Below are 19,541 nucleotides of genomic sequence, written 5' to 3' on the forward strand. Positions count from 1 at the left end.
TGGGGCAATGATTTCTCACATGGCCTCTCCTTTATGCAATGAATATTTAAATGTATGGAATTAGGTGTGGAGTGAGTGAGTTTTGAGAGATACCTTCACATGGCCAACCCACATGCTCTTACCTTCCAACAAAGGCCTTCTCTCAACTGCCCTCCAAATCAATCAATCATTTCTTATTTCTTTAATATTAGTTTCTCCAACAAACACTTTTTAAATTTTAATTTTGTCTTGAAACGAACTTTTATCGAGTTTTTAATGAAAAAGTGGTATGTCAATGGCCTATAATATAACAATATACTTAGGGTAAATAGTAGATTTCAATTATACCTATAACATTTGAAGATATCCATTCTAATTAACTATTTAGATTGGTTTTAAACAGCAGATGTCGTTCGATATTCGTTTAAAATAAGAAATAAAATATAACGTGCTCCGGAGGAGAAGACAAGGTATAGTATAATATCGATTCCGGCCTAGGGTTCTACCTAAAAAGGAAAAAGGGTATATTGTATATGAAACAAAATTTTACTAGATGTTATTGAATAAAATTATGGTCAATCATTTGAGGTTCCACCACCTTTCAACCACAAAAGCTTTTGTATTGTGACCACCAATGCATGAGCGGCCAAAATGGCAAATTCCCCGTGAATTCTGAAGCTATCCTGTGAATTGAATTGGACGTCACACAAACCAATAATAATACTAATAATAAATTTCCATTTCCATCTTTTTGTTCATTTTACTTTCGGCTAAATAATACATTACCTATATTCTTTTCATGTGGTATTGATATTAAATACCATAAAGTTTACATGATATCGATGTGACACTAATATAAATAGGGTTTTTAACGCCTATTATATAATTATTGTTAGCCAACCTACTATTCTAACCATCGCTCTACGGCGTCAAAATGAGCAGAACTTCACACTAATTAATGTATACTACTGGAGGTTTGATCTTGACGAGCTCAAATAGTAAGTTAATATTCTACGATGGTAGAGAAAGTGACAATAATCAGAGGAGAAATAACGTGCCCGTGTGGGGGGTGGTCTGCCCTGGCTCAATTATTTTTCCATATATCAATCAAACTTCCATCCCAAAACTGGGGGCACAGATTGGATAAGCGAAGGGAGTTAGGGCCCACCCACGTGGAGAACAAAGTCAGCTCGCCACATGATGGGCTCCATTATGGATTAAGGTGGGCCCGTTTAGGGGTCTTTGTTTCATCGTTAAGAGGCAGCTATCTGACGTGTAACACCCCTTCATTCACCTCCTAAATCCTAATCATAATCTACCGTCCCTCAATCTTCCCTCAAAGAAGAATTTGCCAATGCTTAAAAGAGCAATTACAGTTTCAGTTAGACTTCAACTCCATGTCAGTGGTCTCTGAGTTTGAGTCTGGGGATTCCTGGGGAAGGAGGCCGAGCAGTGGCAATGGCAACAGTGAACTAAGGTTGCACAGGATTATCAAGGTAGACAGGTTATCGAACGAGTCTTTGGTGACGCCGAACAGTTGCGTCAAACCGGCACCAATCAGGCCACCTAGCAGACTCCCTCCGTTTGATATGGACATGAGGGTTGCAAAAAGTGTGGCTTCCATTCCTTCTGGACATAATTTTGCTGCTAGAACAAGAACAGGCATGAAAGACGCCTGCAGGAAAAGAAGAAATTTACTTCACTAAATTCTGCTGAAAATCGATGGCACTTGATTAGATACAACATTGTACAAAAGTATATATTACCTGACCAAGAACCGTTATAATCAACGAATCCCCAATCGCAAACCACTCGTCGCTTATACCCCACTCACGATTTAACCCCGTTACAAGGAGAACCTAGAAAATGATCAGAAAAACATGATAAGCAGATAACAAAGAATGGACCACAAACATGAACAGGTGAAATGTTTCCATCATGTCACAGACCTGGCTCATTCCAAGTGCACTGCCAAAAATGGTGGTTACTAGAAAAATTTTCCTCAGAGGGACTTTCTTAAGAAATCCATTATAAAGCCCAACGCCGACAAGCGATGCTATTGATGTAACAAGCTTGACACGCCCTAGAAATTCGGGAGTGAATCCAAGTTTATTTGTGCTGAGAAAAGATCAAACCCACGGTTATTCGGATATAAATTAGATGCCGAGAGCAGAAAATCTTTAAAGCGACTAAAATGTGGAAAGGGGATAAAGTTTAGAAAGACAACGGCCATACGTAAAGAAGAACATGGCAGAATCTGATTGTGGTGTTGCCTGCCACAAGAAAATAAATAATGTTGGAAGAAACACATTTCGTTGACTAACAGCATCCCACAATTCAACAACGTGCTGTCTTGAGCTCCCAAGAAAATCATAGCTAGCTGAAGGACGATTTATTCCTCTCACAGGCTGCTCTTTTACAAGAACTGCCACCACAGATGTTATCAATGGCAACAAAGCTGTGACTCCAAAAACAAACCTGAGACGCCCAAAGCGATTGTTAGAATTCACAGCTCCAAAAACCAAAATTTATTACTAACTTGTCAAACTGTATCAATTTCTATCCTAAATTTTCAATTTAATAAAATTGCACCCAAACTTAGATAAGCATTACAATTTAATAAAATTGCACCCAAACTTAGATAAGCATTACAATTTTAACCTTAAACTTGAAAAGTATTTCAACTTTTATCCTCTGTTAAGGTTTCATTTGAAAAATCGTTAAAAATAAAATACATTTTCATTAATCAAACTTAAATTTGTGTCGCACATTATTCTTCAAATTAGTGAGTTTATGAAGATTTTTACATTACAGTTTGTTAAAATGAGTGAGTAAATTAGCAGAAATTGAATCAATGATAGAAACTATTACACCTATCTAAGTCTAGGGTCCAAATGGAATTGAAAGTTAAAGTGTGAAACTTGATTCAACTCAACAAGCTTAGAGTTAAAAAAGTAAAATTTTCCCTCTATGTAAGTTGTAACATCCACGCATGAAGAAATACAGTACCTTACACCATATGCATCCACCAGTGAACCACTAAAGTAGGAACTCACTATTCCACCAAAAGCTGAAGAACCCCAACATAAGGACTGAAGAGATCCTGACATACTTTGGGATTCACCACGAGCCCTCTCAACTACCATGGAATCTACAACCTGTACCAAACTTCCAATGTATCAGAAAAAGGAACCCCAGGTTGCAAATTATGTAATTATGGCTAATGTACATTGATGAGCCTTTGTCAAGGAGATTGAAGAGATAGAGATACACAGGACACTATTGAATATTGACATTCTTATGCTCACAAGAATAAACATATACTTCACCTAAAATGTAGCTTTTGTTTATTTTCTCTCTAAAGAAAATGCTACAGTATAGTTTTGCTCATAAAGGTCAAACTTGACCGTTTAGTGGGGGAAATGCCAGCCATTAAACATTATACAATCGAGTCAAAGCCCATTCTCCTGATTCTGTCTTACTGGTGAAGAAAAGGGAAAGGCTGGAGAGCAATGTGGCCGTTGAAAGTTGGGAAGACTCTCATCCAGTAAAAGTGAGCAAATTGACATGTAGTAAAAAGGTGCGCCAAACTTGCTCCATTTCTATATATAGAACACACCAGTTTGGAGAGGAGACGAGCCATGGGACTTTCTTGAGCAAGGCGTCAGCTGTACTGATGCATCCATGAGTAAGTTTCCAAATGAAAATTCTCACAAGGGCCTTTCCCTACGATGGGGTAAAGATCTTATTGCAGGATATGGCCACTAGGTGATAATTTTTTAGTAAGGGACTTTGCCGCATAGGATCCTTTTGTATCCAAGATCTAATTCCATTGATCATCTATGTTGGGACTTGTTGCCGGAGCCCAAATCCCATGAAGCATTTTTCCCATTTCATAAATGGTTCTGTCTTTTCAAATGATAAAGCATATAGTCTTGGGAAGGCGGCTTTAAGAGGCGAGCGATAATGTCTTTTATGATTTATGATAAAACATATGCAGGCAGAGGCGAGGGACACTCTGTCAGATGACAAATTGACGCCCAAGAACTCTGATTTTTTATGATTTATGCCAAGGCCCAAAGCTTCTTCGGGGATGTAAGCATATCTTTATTTCAAGATGAGAGGATGCTGTCATCTGCAAACTGCCGGTAGTTAATGGAGAGAATCCCATCACCAACCTCAAAACCCTTTATGGAACTTCTTTTAGGTTCTTGAGATAGCATGACTAGAAATTAGCCACAATTGTAAAGAGGAAAAGGGAGAAGGGATCACTGTGGCAATGACCCCTCGAGTCTATGATCTTACCCCTTGGTTCTCTGTCGATGATGATAGAATAATTTTCCGTAGAGATACAACCCCAGATCCATCTTCTCCACTTTGGGTTAAACCCTTTAGCAGTCACTAACTCGCTAAGAAAGTCTCGATCAACCATGTCAACGTCCTTCTCAATTATAGTGCCGACATCATCCTCACGCCTTTTGGTTGATAAGTGTTAGTCTGAATGATGGTGGGTTCGGACCCTATTATTACTAAGCCTTTCGCTAGGGGCATGGGAATGACTTTGTATTCGAGCAAAAAATTCATCCCTAACACGATGTCGAAGTCGTCCAACTTAATTATCACAAAATCAAATTTTCCAGTTCAAGTCCCCAGCTTGATCAAAGTTCTCTTTCCAACTCCTGAGATATGCAGGGGTACTGAATTGATGGGTTTCATCCTTCCGGTGTCTCGATGCCAATTTTATTTGATCTTAGTTCTTCTTTGGCTCAAGATTGGATTGATCCCTTGAAATTCCTCTTCCACATGAATTCAGTTTTTCATTTGTTAGGCTGGTTTTCTCGACTTTTATACAGCCGAAGGTTGCTCAGTTCCATTCTCTTAATACATCCTTTAGTGCTTTGAGTTTCTGTATAACACCGTGACCTGACCATCCTGTCAAATGGTTGTTTTACCACCAATTCTCAAAATACTGGTAATGGATCCACCCACATGTTTCGAACTTATAATCTCCAAGCCCCCCATCTTTGAGAACCAAGAGTAAGGAGAAACAGGCAGTGGTCTGATGTAGTGTGGGGGAGCCTCTCCACCAAAGCAGCGTTGAATTTTTCAATGCAAGGGCCGGTAATGAGAAATCAGTCAATAAGAGCATGGAATGCCTATCATGGAAACTAGACCAAAAATATTTACCATTTGATAGGGGAGGACCAACGAGGGCAGAATCATCAATAAACTTGTTGAAAAGTCTCACACTCTTGGTGCTTCACTTGCCATTATATTTCTCCTCCTAAAGTCCAGTGATCCAAACATAAATGGAAGAGGTAATAGAGTTCTGTCCATAAGGTTGCTCTGTCGGTAGCTTTTAAGAGCCTGTACACGCCTGTTAACTAGAACATATAGCTACCGGAGAGAACAAGATCAAGAATGAGATTATGAGTACCTTCAATGACTTCTATAACCTTCATGGATGAATCGTTCCATAAGATGATAATAACATCAGTTCTTCTAAAAGCATCTAAAGCAACCCAAGCAATATGCCTAGAACTACATAGCGTTTCCATAAGACTGCCTATTCACACTGCTTCATTTAGTCTCTTGAGGATAAAAAAGGTGGCGTTGGTCTTGATAAGAAGGCATTTGATAAGGGCTCTTTTAATCTTAGAGTCAAGGCCTCAAACGTTCCAAGAGAGCACAATTATGAGGGTTCATTCAAACCGTCTATGGCAAGGGAGGGGGGAGCTGTCAAAATTCACAATGGAGGTGTGATTCTTTAACTCCCTTACTACATTATTGGTCAGACAACAAACTTCCCCTTCTCAAGTTTCATAAATAAGTAATTAATATAGTCACAAAAAGATGAGATCTTTCATGGTTTGTGGTTGTGAATCGAGTTTTTCCATAGCATTTTCAGCTAAAGCTTTTAACAGACGTATGAGGGAAAAATCATTGATTGTCCTACAAAGTCACAACATTATTTTTCTAAAAATAATTTGAATAATTTAATGAAGTTCACTAAAAGTAAAAAATAGCATTAAAAAAACAAGTCATTTATTATGATATTAAATAAAAATTAAACTTCACAAAATGAGATAAAAACTTGACTTCTTGTGTTGTGCAATGGGAAAATTACATGAACCAGTCACAAACTACGAGGTGATCAATGATCAAGGTTTGGGGGGACCAACCAAAAGGTGAATAAACTTGAACCTACGTTGTTTAGATTTGAACATGTGATGTCTATCAAAATGGAAGAATACCGACCAACGCTTTTATATCTTACCAACATTAACAAACAACAATATCAAAGTTCCAACACTTAAAATGGAAATTCCATAGACAAGTGAAAGTTTTATATTTAATAACCGGGAATCGGAACCGAACATCCCTATACCCAGAGACACCTGCGCCTGCCTCAAGGCCTGGACTAGGGAGACATCAAGGGCTTTTGGTAAAGTCGAAGGTTCAAACTTGGGACCTCTCAACCGGTATGAGCAAGAGACCCCAAGCCCTTGCCAATGTGCCGCCCCTTGGGGGCTATAAATAATGAATTATTAGGATACCAGCCCTAAATCCTGGTCTCCATAACAATCATTGCTGAAAAGGCACTCTAACGAAAAGAGAGAAAATAAATGCAAAGTAAAAGGCACTTACAACATCTGAGAATGCTACGGAAAGCGATCCAAGGAGTATACAGAAAGCAGCACCATACTTGCTATCGACAAGTGTGGCCATTAAAGTCCACGAAAGTGCACCAAGCAGTCCTGATAAAATCAAGTACGATCTTCTCCGATAACCAAAAAGAGGAACAGAATCACTGCATTCACCCAAAAACTCGTTAGAATTTTTTCTTTCTTTCTTTTCACGTCTGTGTGAGACTGAGGAAGTTAGGTTAGAGACTCAGATAAAGAGAGAAACAAAGACGAAAGACGCTTATACCTGATAAACCCATATAAAGGTTTGACAAGCCATGGAAATGCAGAGAAGCCAGATACTACAGCTGTCTAGTCAATAAATAAAATTTATCAGATACCTAATTACCACAATTTTTGACTTAATCAAAACAAAATTTTGAAACCAAAGTAACCTTAATACACATAATAAAGACACTAAAAATGACACAGAAATGATCTACTTCGTTGAAATTTATGCCACAAAGGAGAATGTCTATATCGCGCAAAATAAAGATAAGTTATATATGCAAATACTGAGCAGAAAACAAATGTTAAAAGTTAACAATATACAACCATCAGCATGCACCATTAAGGTAGGTCAACATTTCATATCGTACATTTGTAGGTAAGAATTAAAAATTAATTATGATCACGGGACTACATAGTATATACCTCTGCAGGATCTAGGTGCAGATCATCCTTTAAGTAAAAACTGACCGCAAGCCTTGCTAGGCCTAAAACCCCTTGAACAAAATAAACCATGGCGACAGCCACATTATCTGGAGATAGGTCCACCCCAAAAATTTTAATGGTGCTCGAGAAATACTTCTTATGAGCAGTACTTTTACCATTATACGGAAGCAATCCTTCTCTGTCATTACCTGGATCATACAAGCAACAAGAAGTAAGATGCATAGTGGATTAAGAATCCCGAAAGGTAAAATGTATCAGTGTCCTGGTTTGAGTACAATATGATGAAAAGCAACCAAATGTAACTTTAACGCGTTCAAGCTCGAGGATTACATCAACGTTGTATATAAAAGCTCCCATAGCTCTTCTTCGTCTAATTCATCTAGAAATTGATTGAAGGGGTCATCAAAAAGCACAATTCACGATAAAAGCAAAATTTCAATCCAAAGTTATTTAAATCCTTCATCAACCGAAACATAAGTCCATATATGTGATCTGTTAATCAACCTTCGCTGTGCACACGAGAGATCATCGTCATCCTAAACTCCGGAGATTCTAATTATTTTTGTATATTTTACCTTGCTGTAATTGACACTAATTCTTCTGGAAAAAAATGAATTACGAAGCACGATTAATTCCGGAAGCAAAGTAAGATTGCCACTCGAATCGAACCTCTATTTATCCATAGAAACCGCTCAATTAATGAACATTTATATTTCAAAAGCTCTCGTCGTAGATTCCGAAATATCTTTTGTGCTGCACCATGTAACCTATTCTCGGCAACAGAACATAATTAAAAAAACAAACAAACAAACAATTCGTCTTCAAATCTGAAAGTTCCAATTTCCAAAGACACCAATAAATGGTGTACTTCCACAAATTACAACACGAAACAGAACAAAACAATTATAATCTTACCACTCCGAGAATTAGGCAATGACTCGTCATCCACGTCCATTTGCGACATGGGAACGGCGACAGACATGTCGTCTTTAGGACTGTTCCGACAAGGCAGCAGCGACGATGGCGGCTGTCGACTCCGCTTGAAGGCTCCGACGCCGGGAGGAGCCGGCTTCCGGCGTATCTTATAGGAAGTAGGGAAGGACAGAATTGGGTTTTCGAAGCGCGAGATAGAGACTGATTGTATGATGGGTGCGGGTATTAAAATGTAGGCCATGGAGGAATATTTAATCAAGGACACTAATTTGGGTTAGAATCTTAATTGTGATTAATCGAAATGGAAATGACTAAACTGACCCTCTTCTTCTCTGCGCCAGGGCGGAGATGTACGACGCGTATCTGGGCGATATCAATTATCGGTTGCCTTTGCGTGGCCGTGGGAGTAGGGCGCCAAAATCTTTCCTATTTTTATTGTGCTTGGAGGATAAAATGGGGTTTTCATATATATATATATATTTTTTAATAAACCCAAAATATTGGGTTAACCTATAATTTAATTTTTTTTCTAGTTGTGAAATTATTTTTTTCTTAATTATTTATACAAAAATTTATTTATTTCCATTAAAATAACCACTAAAATTTCATAAAACTCAAAATTTTATATATTATTGTTGAGTAAATTTTAAATATATATTATATTAAAAAATATTATAGGAATATAACTGAAATTAATAATTCCGAGGAGACAGTAATAGTGAAATATTAAGTTCGCTTCTAAATTTTATTTTAGTTTATATTTTCACTAAATTGATCACATGAGTTGATCAGTTCTTAAAAAACTGAAAACAATAAAATTCCGAATTTCGCCCTTACAAAATCCGTATTTCCTCAACAGCCCCTCTCTGCAAAACCCCAATTTTTCCAAAACCCTCTGTGATCCCTCATTCTCCACCTCCACCAGCGCCTGAATCCTAACCACCTCCGGGAAATCTATCAGCGCCGCCGGAATTGCGACCCTCAGTGCTGCCGTGGCTATCCCTCTTCCCCAGTGCTCTGCAGCCACCGCATAACTGATATTCGCTCTGCATTTCTCCTCTGATTCCGGCTTGACCGAAACGTACCCGACGGAACGGCCGTTCAGGCAAATGGACCGCCGCCATGGATGGGGGATCGCGACCTTCTCTAGGTAAGTTAATGCTTCTTCTTTGGAGGTTATTGTGTTCCATCGGAGATAGCGGGTTACTCTGTCATCGCCGGCCCACCTGAGAAAGTCGTCGGCGTCGGAGAGATTGAACGGGCGGACGGAGATTGTTGATGAGTTCATTGGGCAATTATGGTTGAAAGCATTGGGGCTAAAAAATTGTTTGTCCATCGGTCAAATTTCTCATTTGGTCAGCTATGGCGGCTATAAACCTATAAAATTTGCATTTATTTGAACATGAATCAAATAAATTCATAACAAAAAACAAACCAATCATCAACATACGAGAGATCAATTAACAAATAGTAGACTTGGAGTCCACACCAAGCAAATCAATTTTGACTCTCTAGAACGAAAATTCCGCCCACCTTCTTCCTCCATTTCACCTCTCTATATAACTCCCCACTGAAATCCCCAGCACAGCAACCAAAAATCTCACAGCAATGGAAATTACTCTCCGGCCACTAGATCTCACTGACATCGACGATTTCATGGTTTGGGCATCGGACGAGAAAGCAGCTCGATCCTGTTCCTGGGAGCCCTACCAGGATATATCGGACGCCATAAAGTATATCAACGACCAAGTCCTGTCGCACCCCTGGCACCGGGCCATCTGTGTCGACGGCCGGCCGGTAGGAGCGATTTCGGTGACGGCGAATGAGGCAGCGAGGGACCGGTGCAGGGGAGAGCTAGGGTACGTATTGGGATCCAAATTTTGGGGGAAAGGGATCGGGACGGCGGCGGTGAAATTGGTGGCGGAGAGGATTTTCGTGGAGCGGCCGGAACTGGAGAGGTTGGAGGCGTTGGTGGATGTGGAGAATTTGGCGTCTCAGAGAGTGGTGGAGAAGGCCGGATTTCAGAGAGAAGGCGTTCTGAGAAAATATGGAGTGATGAAAGGGCAAATTAGGGATTATGTTATGTTTAGTCTTCTTTCTACTGATCTCCAATAATTTAAAATAATTATAGAATATTAATAGTTAATCATAAATAATTTAAAATATTAATTATGAATGTATTAGTTTTTTCATAATAAAATATGTATTACCTAAAATTTATAAAGTCTAAATGATATATTGATATTGAATAATTAATTTTTTTTAAATATGTTATATTTTTATTGTTCTATGTGTATAAAAATCTCAGGAAGAAATTCAATAATAATGTAGTTTTAAAAATAAAATGTAAAATTAGGTTTTTAAAATAAAATAAATAATTGGAACACGTGGCGCTTTAGAAAATGGTTTCCCGTATTATTTTCAAATTTTAATGGGCCAAGACCAAAGGCCCAATATATTTTCAGTTTTTTGGGCCAAGACCAAAGGCCCAATACTAAAGACTTGAAATTACAAAAATAGCCTCGAAATTCAATTACAATTAGAACTGAAAAGGAAAAAAACTACTGCACTGCTAATGGATCCTCTCTCAGCTCTCAGAGACTTCACCATTAGAGGCGAGCTCGACAAAATCGTCCGCGTCAACGACGAGTTCCGTTTCGCCTCCGACTATTCCTTCCCTTGCGCCGCCGAAACCGCTTACCGCTCCAAACAGGGCAATCTTTACACACTCGAAACCCTCGTTTATTACATCAAAAATCACCATGTCAAGCACACAGAGTATCTTCAGAACGCTCGCACGCAGGGAGTTACTTCGGTTACTTTCCCGGACCGGAAGCCTTTGCTTGATTATCTTACCGGCAAGGTCTCCTCCTCCGACGCCATTGAGCTTCTTGTCCACCAAAATCCCAAGTTTCCCGATTTGCCCTCTGCGAATGAGTATCGCCCTGAAAACCCAGTGGTTGTTGGCGCAGCCATCGATGCGGTCGATGAGGACGACGGTTTAAAGGATTCTACCAATGTGAATTATATGGCGATGATTACGGCTATTGAGAGACCGTTGAAGGACAGAGAATCGTTGTTGGAATGTAAGAATAGGAATTTCTACAACGTGCTTGTGGCGTCGACGAAGCGCGAGGAGGAGAGGCAGCGTCTTGAATCGCAGCAGAGGAAGGATGGTTTGGTTGCTAAGAGTAGGTTAATGGGATCCGATGACAGGGGTTTGGTGGGGTATGGTGATGATTTGGGTTATGATGCGAATCCGAAACCGAAAATGCATTTGAAGGGAGGAAAAATTGGTGAAGGTGTGCCAATAATTCTGGTTCCGAGTGCTTTTCAGACTCTAATCACAATATATAATGTGAAAGAGTTCTTGGAAGATGGTGTTTATATACCCACGGACGTCAAGGTTAAGCAGATGAAAGGGGCGAGGCCTGAATGTGTGACCGTGCAGAAGAAATTCAGTAGGGATAGAGATAGAGTGGTGACCGCGTACGAGGTCAGGGACAAACCCTCGGCTCTGAAATCAGAGGATTGGGACCGTGTTGTAGCTGTTTTCGTATTGGGAAAGGAATGGCAGTTTAAAGATTGGCCCTATAAGAACCATGTTGAGATTTTCAATAAAAGTAAGTGAACTATTGATCTCAAATGGGTTGTTTTTGTTTCTTAATACTCTTAAGTTTCACAAGATCATAAGTTAATCTGATGTTTGCGTATTGAATATCTTGCAGTTATTGGATTTTATATGCGATTTGAAGACGATAGTTTGGAATCAGCTAAGAATGTGAAGCAGTGGAATGTTAGAATTATTTCGGTAATCTTCTATTTCCCTTATCCCTCCCCCTCTAACCTGTTGCATTGTCTTAAATCTTGATCTGGCTGTGGTTTTATTTTTTTGTTCTTTGGCAACGTCCTTTAGTAATTTAAATAATGTTTCCTTTTGCAGATTAGCAAGAACAAGCGGCACCAAGACAGAGCTGCAGCATTGGAGGTGTGGGATAGGCTAGAAGAATTTGTGAGGTCACGGTCGCATTCTNCCCCCCCCCCCCCCCCCCCCCCTCTTTTTTCTTGTTACCATGTTGAGATTTTCTCCTGACGAGTGGGCTTCCTAAGGTAACAATTGACTGGAAGCAGGCTTATTTGGACTTATGTTTATTGGAAAATGAAGATAATTTTTGTAACTTCATTCAAATTCATTTTTAGATGATCGAATTTGTTCATAACTATATTAGACATTCATTTCATTGATTCATGTTGCTTCCGGTCAGTATAAAACTCACAAGCACATAATCGTGTAATTTATCGAAAGAATCTCTGATGTAATACAAGTTTTTGGAAACAAATGCCCACAAGAGGAGAATATGATGATAAAAAAACACCCTAAACAAAAGGGATGTTTTACATAATGGACACTCCAGGAAAAATATAAATGCAATAAATGAACAATAAACAACGATTTGTAGAAGATAGGCTACTGATAAGAAGATCAGTACAACTTGAAAGCTGAAGCATATGCAGAAGCCAACAAGATGGAGAATAGTAGAGGTTTTGACAAAGTGTTCGAGGTTCCGTCTGATGAGTCGTTGTCTGTTGATGGAACAGTCTTTGATCCAGTTCCTGCACAAGCAGTAAGGTATTTTGATTTGTAGTTGCCGTGTGAACAAACTGATAGAGCATACAGTTAAGCGTTTGTTTTGTTCTTACCTGAAGGAATGTTGTTTGAAGATTCTGGTGCTCCTGCTGGAGAGCCGGTGGGAGTAGCAACTGACAATTTTCAGGTATTACAAGTTAGCGCTTTAGATAGAGATTGATATTAGTTCATAAATAATCCTCCTGCTCATTATTAATGTGCAGTAGTGCCCATAAATTGTTCACTTGAATTCTTACCATTGCAGCTGCTGATGGAAGGAGTCTGAACATTGCAAACTCGGGGAAGAGCCAGGGCCTGGGTTTGGTTGATATTGATCCCAAACGACGAGCCACCACCATTCAGGACCTGGCACAAGCATTGTGGTTGTGAACGGACAACAGTTGCAAGCTGTGTGCAGCATGCTTGTGATGGGGTAGAGGAGTTCCCTGTAATGTAATTCAAGCATGGCGACAAGCTGATCAGCACATTTGTGCAGTCCGACTGTGCGGCTGCTCCTGCCCAGTGCACAGCGACAATAACCGCAACTAGAGTCATCACCATCTTTGTGTGTTCCATTACAACTACTTCTGGGAATGGTAAAGAGAGTTTATTTGATGAGAACTCAGAAGGTAAGAGAGTTTGATTTGTGAAGTTCCGAGCAGAATTGTGTGGTTTTTGTAGGGAATGGAAGGACGAAAGGGACAGATGGAGAGAAGTTTGATTTGGTGAACCACTTTTCCTACTTCCCTAACAGTTTTCTTCGTTGGAGCTATTGGGGCTAAGCTAGCTGGTCAACTTTGGCGCTTTGACACCTAATGCCTGGACTTGGGAAGGTATATGGAGATCGGTTATCACGGCAACCAACTTCTTCATCAGGTAAAAACTCAGAAACTTGGGACTTTTAGGAGTCTTTAAGGCTGTTGATTTGGGTGGCTAAACTTTAATGGCGTGTAGGAAGCGTAATCCTAGTTTGATCCTTCTTTTGGCTTCGACTTTTATATCTTTCTGTGTTTGGTCAATGGTTATCCTAACCCTTCGAGAAATTTTGCTGCGGGTTAGATAAACAAAAGTATGATGGGAAAAAGAAAATAAGAACAGACGTCCTGCACAAGGCATGTTCTTCCACTGATCAAAAGAGGGGTACATGTGCAGTGATTGATATGCAGTAGGCCTGCGGCTCCAGCCCCCTCAATAAGAGTTATAGTCTCTTAGAAGCACATGCACCGACGGTATACATTAATACTGCTAAGTTTTGAAGCAAAAATCTGCCAAAATCAAAGGAACGGTGGGCAAGCCAAGGCTCATTCGTTTTGTAGACTATCGAATTGATGAAGTTGTAGAAAATTGGGCGTAGTCCCGAGATCGAAGCGAACTAATGTAACCTTTTTATTGAATTTTTGGGAACTAACTTTAGGTAAGTTCAATGACCAAAAGTGTTTTCTTAACCTATGAAAAACAGCTAGTGTTTCTATTGAACAAACTCATCAAAGAAATCACTAGGTATTCATCAATAGTGTGTTTCTCTTGATGATGACATATAGGTTTAAATACCAGGTTTATGTTATTTCAACTCTTGTTCAATTCACCTTTGTACTTCCAGAATGTTTGTTTTCTGTCCTTTTATTTTTAAAAAGTGATCCCTTTCATCTCTATTTATAATAGTGAGATAGCACTGGTTCTTTCGATAAATCGATGCATGAGCTGAGGCTCCCATGACCTGCCGACCCTTCGAAAAAGTTAGGTCATCAAATGGCTCACAATGAGTCAGAAGTAAAAGATGGGTCAAACTCATATAAGCAGAGGAAATGCATTCACGAAAAGAGAGAAGTCGTGGGAGACTGGCCAACTCGAGGGTTCTGGACATGAGAATGCAAGATCTAGATCTGTAACAAATATCTCTCTGAAAATAAATCACTTCATAAAAATATAGAGACTAAATTGAACCGAGAGTTGGAAATAACGTCACCAAAATAAACCAAAGTAGTATTTTAACCTTAGGCTATAAAAATCTTAGCTATATTATTCAAAGAATTGAGGGGGCACAAGAATGTCAGTTTGAACTCAGAAGTATAGCCGTAATGAATTTGAGCTCTGCTGAAGCCTGCAAGTGGTTGCTAAGGTAGGTAGTTGAGCTTCAAAACCAAACCCATGGCTTCCCCTCCACTCCCTCTCACTTTGACCCTCTTCTATAAATTCCTTCACCTTCTCCTCTTAACTCCAATGAACTTCCAAATCCAAAGTCTCGGAACATTATCATACACTCCCCACAAGAGTTATCCCAATGGAGCCATTTGTACCCCTTGCCCGAACAATCCCGGTGCTCGCTCTAGCGTTTGCTGTAGCAATTCTTCCAGTTTTGGGTCAAATTAATTCACCCTGCAATCCTTCCATGATTGCTCGCTTCACTCCTTGCATGAACTTGCTCACAAACAGCACAGAAAATGGCACTTCACCAACTGCAAGCTGTTGTGATTATCTAAGGTCGCTCACTGGCACAGGAATGGATTGCCTCTGTCTCATTGTCACTGCAAGCGTTCCTTTCCAACTACCCATCAACCGATCGTTGGCGATTTCTCTTCCTCGTGCCTGTAACATGCCCGGCGTCCCAGTCCAATGCAGAGGTACAACTCCTAACTTTCTTAAAAATTGACAACATAGAACAAATAAGTGTCTTTAACCATGAGATCAAAGTTCAAATCTCCATCTCCATATTACTTTATGGAAACTTCTTCAATTTGATCCATTTCTGAACGAGAAAGTTGATAACTTGGTGTTTTTGGGTTCTTTTTGCAGCCTCTGCTGCTCCTATTCCAGCTCCAGGTAATATGCTTTACTTCAAAGAGTGACAAGACTGGTTTTTATGGGGAGGAGGATGATGACAGTTTTTTGGTATGTTTTGATAGGTCCTATCTCACTTGGTCCAGCCCTCTCTCCTGATGCATCACCAACTCCATTAGGTACATATTTCACACTTAAGCTTTGAGTTTGAAAAACTTGTGTTGATCTCCAAATGCTATGCATTTCTTGATTAGGTTCTGGCCTCCCTCAACCTGCGACGCCTGCACAGTCACCGGAAGCAGAAACCACAGAGTTTCTAACTCCGCCTGAAACTCCGACCACGACCACTGATGCTGGGACTGGGATTTCACCTGAACTGACTCCGTCATCTGCTACAATACCCACTTACAACTTCTATCTTCTGGTGTTGGCATTGAGTTGTATGGTTTGGAAGCTATACTAGATTGCTTATCCAAAATCTGCTGATTTATTGGTTCCAACAAAAAATAAAAAAGATCTGTTTATTTATTTGTAATTGTGGGGAGTTATTCTTTTGAGTTTTGAGTGGAATAGTTGTTTGATTAGGTTTTTGGGCTTTGAGTTGGTTCAGAGGAGTGACTGCTTGTATACCTAAAAAGCAGACATACCGAGAATTGTTTGATACTTTGTTTAGGATCAATTTAAATTCTTCATTTTATTGCTTTTCTCACAAATTAAAATAGTTTGGAGTCTATTACAATAATAGTTCAAGCACTATATCGCCCTAAACAAAAAATGCTTGAAATGTGAGTCGCTAGCTTTTCAAGTCATTTTTAGGATGATTGGTAAGATCTCGGGTCAATTGGAGAGGAGAACAAAACATTTTTTTTATAAGGGTGTGGAAATTTCTCCCTATCATACGCGTTTTTCCCCTCAAGGCAAAGCCCAAAGAGGACAACCTCAAGGCAAAGCCCATTCCCCTCAAGGCAAAGCCCAAAGAGGACAACCTCAAGGCAAAGCCCATTCCCCTCAAGGCAAAGCCCAAAGTGGACAACCTCAAGGCAAAGCCCAAAGAGGACAATATCTGCTAGCAGTAGACTTGGACTGTTAAGCTCTAAACGGGGAGTGGACACCAAGCGGTGTGCCAACAAGGACGCTAAGCCTCATAAGGGGGATGGATTTGTGAGATCCCACGTTGGTTGGGGAAGAGACGTTTTTTTTATAAGGATATAAAAACCTCTCACTAGCATACGCATTTTAAAAATTTTGAGGAAAAGCCTGGAATGGAAAGTTCACCCAAATGGTATAATGTCTCGCTTTTCGTAACAAAGAGAAAGCTACCAACAATTCTTTGTGAGGCCAACTTAAATATGAATGTATTCATAAATAGCACCTTTGAACTTCAGCACAGCAGATGATAAATCAACCTATAGTTCAGATTGTGTTCACGTTAACCACAGCATTACTCTATCAGACTGTCTGAAACAAGAGCAGAAGAGGGTGTATTTTACCCATACAAAGTAAAAAAGACAGAAAGAAAAGCAAACCTCTGCTGATATAACATTTAAATCTTAAGCTGAAGGAACGCTAGCTCCATCCTTGATGGATTGACGCCAAGCAACCTCCCTAGCTCCATTCTTGTCTACAATTTTGATAACGAAGTTCGGTGGGGCCACAACAAGCCTGGACCTGATCTCAAGTATGCATTTATCAACCAAATCAATAGCTTCTTCTTCTGTCATACCACTATGGTAGTGTCTATCCATCATGGAGAGTGAAAAGTAAGATCCATAACCAAAAGCTCCCTTGTCAACCTTGTGAAAGGTGGCAATATAGTCAATGTAAAAGAGGGATGGGCCTGTCTCCTTGTCATATCCCGCCAAAAGAATGTTTACAGAATATGGATTCTGAAAATCAAAAACTCACAATTGAAATCAGGAGACAGTTACAGCTCATTTAAAGAATCGGCTAAATGCAGGATTACAAGAAGAATAGTGGATCACTTATTATTATGTTCTAAGCACAAAAACCAAATTACACAGTAAAACTCCTATTTTATGTGCTCGTTGTTTACACGAGTTCTACATCGAGCCTAGCTTATCCATAATGAATAAACACTTGTGCCCCAGTGGCTAAAAACTTAGTTGTAGTGGTGAAACACAATAATTGGTACTTTGACAAGCAGACAACTCAGTAAGAGACACGAAGACACTAGAAAAAGAGGTCACCCTTGTGCACGCTAGGGGAGCAAGATCAAGGAAGATTTCATAGAACTGGACATAAAGAGTGTACATATGTAAACACGAACCAGATTTCGTGAAAATCATTAGTATTCTATGCAGTCGTCACCACATCACATGCCATACCATTTTAAAGCCAACCCGATCTCGCCCTCCAACACATCAAATTAAATTCGAACACATCTCTAGCAGAATTTAGTGAAATTAAATGAGGTTATAAGGACAATATCTCCTAGCAGTGAGCTTAGGATGTTACAAATGGTATCAGAGCCAGACACCGGGCAGAGTGCCAACAAGGACACTGGCCCCCAAGGGTACGAAACAATCCTTATAAAGGTACGAAACAATCCTTATAAGGGTGTGGAAACCTTTCTCAAACAAAGGCATTTTAAAACCTTCCGAAGAAGCCCTTAAAGGAAAAACCTAAAGATAACAATATCTCTAAGTGGGCTTTGGTTCTATTTCTCCAGCAAGAAGTAGAGTGTTAACTTTCTGAGTTATGAAGTAGAGTGTTAACTTTCTGAGTTATGAAGTGTCATCCCTAATAGTAAGAAAGGAACCAATAGGATGATAATAGCAAGAAGAAACATGATATAAGAGAAATACATGAACTTTGGCCTGCCTACACTCTACACAGCTGGATACAAGAACAAAAACGTAAATCAAAGTGTTTAACATACAACATCCGAAGATGGTTATCCGTCTAGTTTCTTTCCATTGTGAGGCATCCTTAAAGATGACAGAAATCAAGGGGTTTCGAAAAAAACAAACGAAGACAATATTCCCTCGCTCTGTAAACATTTGAACAGTTTTAAGCTCCACAAACTAGTGAAAGTTAGATTGAAGACAAAACTATTCATACTTCATCATCACGATGAATTATTAGAACCGCTTAAAACAACCCCCATGATCCAACGTTCCCAAAACTTAAAAATTTAGTCAAATGAAAGTTAGAGTAAGAAGAAATGATATTACCTTCCGCAAGGCGGTTGCGAGTTCACCACGAGTAAAATTAGCAGCAGCAGCAGAGGTCAAAGGGATACCATTGCGAAACTGATACAAAGCCACATTCTTCTGTATATACTCCGTGAACTGAACCCTATCGAATCACAGTCGAAAGAAACACATAATTAACAAAAGGCAAACGATTAGAGAAGAAACAAGATTTCCATTAACAAAAACCTCAAACCTGTCGCCAGGTTCGCCGCTAGCTGCAACGAGCTTGTGGGAATCGAGAACCATGATCTTGTCCTCGTTGGATTTATGAACCAAAATGCTATGCACCGCCGATGTGTCAGCCGCCACTATGACGAATCCGTTGCCAACAAATCCAAATACGCTCTCCATTTCTCTTCTTCGTTCTTGAAATCGATCTGGTTTTTACAAGCTTCTGTGAAATTCGGGAGAGCCCCCCTTCTGAAATTATATGCTTTTACAGCAGCGACTTGAAGAACAAGTTCTCTCACTCATAAGAGGCTTTTTCATTTTACATTTTTATTTTTCAAAATTTGGATTTAAATTATTTTCTTTTTCTAATTTTCCTTCCCTTTTTTATTAATTTATTTTGTAACCCAAAAATANAAAAAAAAAAAAAAAAAAAAAAAAAAAAAAAAAAAAAAAAAAAAAAAAAAAAAAAAAAAAAAA

General features: G+C 39.4%; 7 protein-coding genes and 1 long non-coding RNA gene across 11 annotated transcripts; 4 read left to right on the forward strand and 4 right to left on the reverse strand.

Moving 5' to 3' along the window:
* Window positions 1-1,024: 1,024 nt before the first annotated feature.
* Window positions 1,025-8,699, reverse strand: LOC111790478 (folate-biopterin transporter 1, chloroplastic-like). Of its 3 annotated transcripts, none has more exons than XM_023671388.1 (9): window positions 8,256-8,699; window positions 7,320-7,528; window positions 6,913-6,977; window positions 6,628-6,790; window positions 2,989-3,137; window positions 2,215-2,457; window positions 1,929-2,097; window positions 1,746-1,838; window positions 1,025-1,654 (listed from the first exon to the last, which is right to left on the reverse strand). In XM_023671388.1, the coding sequence occupies exons 1-9, from the start codon at window positions 8,512-8,514 to the stop codon at window positions 1,358-1,360; spliced, it is 1,647 nt and encodes a 548-aa protein (XP_023527156.1). In that variant the 5' UTR covers window positions 8,515-8,699; the 3' UTR covers window positions 1,025-1,357. The 3 variants fall into 3 exon arrangements, with proteins under 3 accessions (XP_023527156.1, XP_023527158.1, XP_023527157.1); XM_023671390.1 differs by lacking the exon at window positions 8,256-8,699 and adding an exon at window positions 8,010-8,097; XM_023671389.1 differs by lacking the exon at window positions 8,256-8,699 and adding an exon at window positions 7,616-7,860.
* Window positions 8,700-8,992: 293 nt separating this feature from the next.
* On the reverse strand, window positions 8,993-9,918 carry LOC111790505 (uncharacterized N-acetyltransferase YoaA). 2 transcript variants are annotated; one of them, XM_023671425.1, is made up of 2 exons: window positions 9,807-9,918; window positions 8,993-9,650 (listed from the first exon to the last, which is right to left on the reverse strand). In XM_023671425.1, exon 2 carries the CDS (start codon window positions 9,607-9,609, stop codon window positions 9,049-9,051), a length of 561 nt encoding a protein of 186 aa, XP_023527193.1. In that variant the 5' UTR covers window positions 9,610-9,650; window positions 9,807-9,918; the 3' UTR covers window positions 8,993-9,048. The 2 variants fall into 2 exon arrangements, with proteins under 2 accessions (XP_023527193.1, XP_023527195.1); XM_023671427.1 differs by having other exon boundaries at window positions 9,763-9,846.
* LOC111790509 (uncharacterized N-acetyltransferase p20-like) lies at window positions 9,863-10,449 on the forward strand. Its single transcript, XM_023671431.1, has one exon. The coding sequence runs from the start codon at window positions 9,882-9,884 to the stop codon at window positions 10,386-10,388; it is 507 nt and encodes a 168-aa protein (XP_023527199.1). The 5' UTR covers window positions 9,863-9,881; the 3' UTR covers window positions 10,389-10,449.
* Window positions 10,450-10,848: 399 nt separating this feature from the next.
* LOC111790290 (protein CDC73 homolog) lies at window positions 10,849-12,366 on the forward strand. Its single transcript, XM_023671152.1, has 3 exons — window positions 10,849-11,896; window positions 12,002-12,084; window positions 12,217-12,366. Exons 1-3 carry the CDS (start codon window positions 10,849-10,851, stop codon window positions 12,364-12,366), a joined length of 1,281 nt encoding a protein of 426 aa, XP_023526920.1.
* A 120-nt stretch (window positions 12,367-12,486) lies between these two features.
* On the reverse strand, window positions 12,487-13,586 carry LOC111790508 (non-specific lipid-transfer protein-like protein At2g13820). The gene is made up of 3 exons (XM_023671430.1): window positions 13,158-13,586; window positions 12,975-13,034; window positions 12,487-12,887 (listed from the first exon to the last, which is right to left on the reverse strand). The coding sequence occupies exons 1-3, from the start codon at window positions 13,474-13,476 to the stop codon at window positions 12,757-12,759; spliced, it is 510 nt and encodes a 169-aa protein (XP_023527198.1). The 5' UTR covers window positions 13,477-13,586; the 3' UTR covers window positions 12,487-12,756.
* Window positions 13,406-14,481, forward strand: LOC111790513. Its single transcript, XR_002814478.1, has 2 exons — window positions 13,406-13,496; window positions 13,582-14,481. It is a non-coding gene; the product is annotated as an uncharacterized LOC111790513 (long non-coding RNA).
* Window positions 14,482-14,793: 312 nt separating this feature from the next.
* Window positions 14,794-16,380, forward strand: LOC111790499 (non-specific lipid-transfer protein-like protein At2g13820). Its single transcript, XM_023671419.1, has 4 exons — window positions 14,794-15,521; window positions 15,694-15,720; window positions 15,804-15,857; window positions 15,933-16,380. Exons 1-4 carry the CDS (start codon window positions 15,182-15,184, stop codon window positions 16,139-16,141), a joined length of 630 nt encoding a protein of 209 aa, XP_023527187.1. The 5' UTR covers window positions 14,794-15,181; the 3' UTR covers window positions 16,142-16,380.
* A 627-nt stretch (window positions 16,381-17,007) lies between these two features.
* On the reverse strand, window positions 17,008-19,370 carry LOC111790500 (proteasome subunit beta type-2-A-like). The gene is made up of 3 exons (XM_023671420.1): window positions 19,087-19,370; window positions 18,873-18,996; window positions 17,008-17,564 (listed from the first exon to the last, which is right to left on the reverse strand). The coding sequence occupies exons 1-3, from the start codon at window positions 19,242-19,244 to the stop codon at window positions 17,229-17,231; spliced, it is 618 nt and encodes a 205-aa protein (XP_023527188.1). The 5' UTR covers window positions 19,245-19,370; the 3' UTR covers window positions 17,008-17,228.
* Between the last annotated feature and the right edge of the window lie 171 nt (window positions 19,371-19,541).

The sequence above is a fragment of the Cucurbita pepo genome, chromosome LG03, assembly GCF_002806865.2.
Source record: "Cucurbita pepo subsp. pepo cultivar mu-cu-16 chromosome LG03, ASM280686v2, whole genome shotgun sequence".
In the NCBI taxonomy this organism is placed as follows: Eukaryota; Viridiplantae; Streptophyta; class Magnoliopsida; order Cucurbitales; family Cucurbitaceae; genus Cucurbita; species Cucurbita pepo.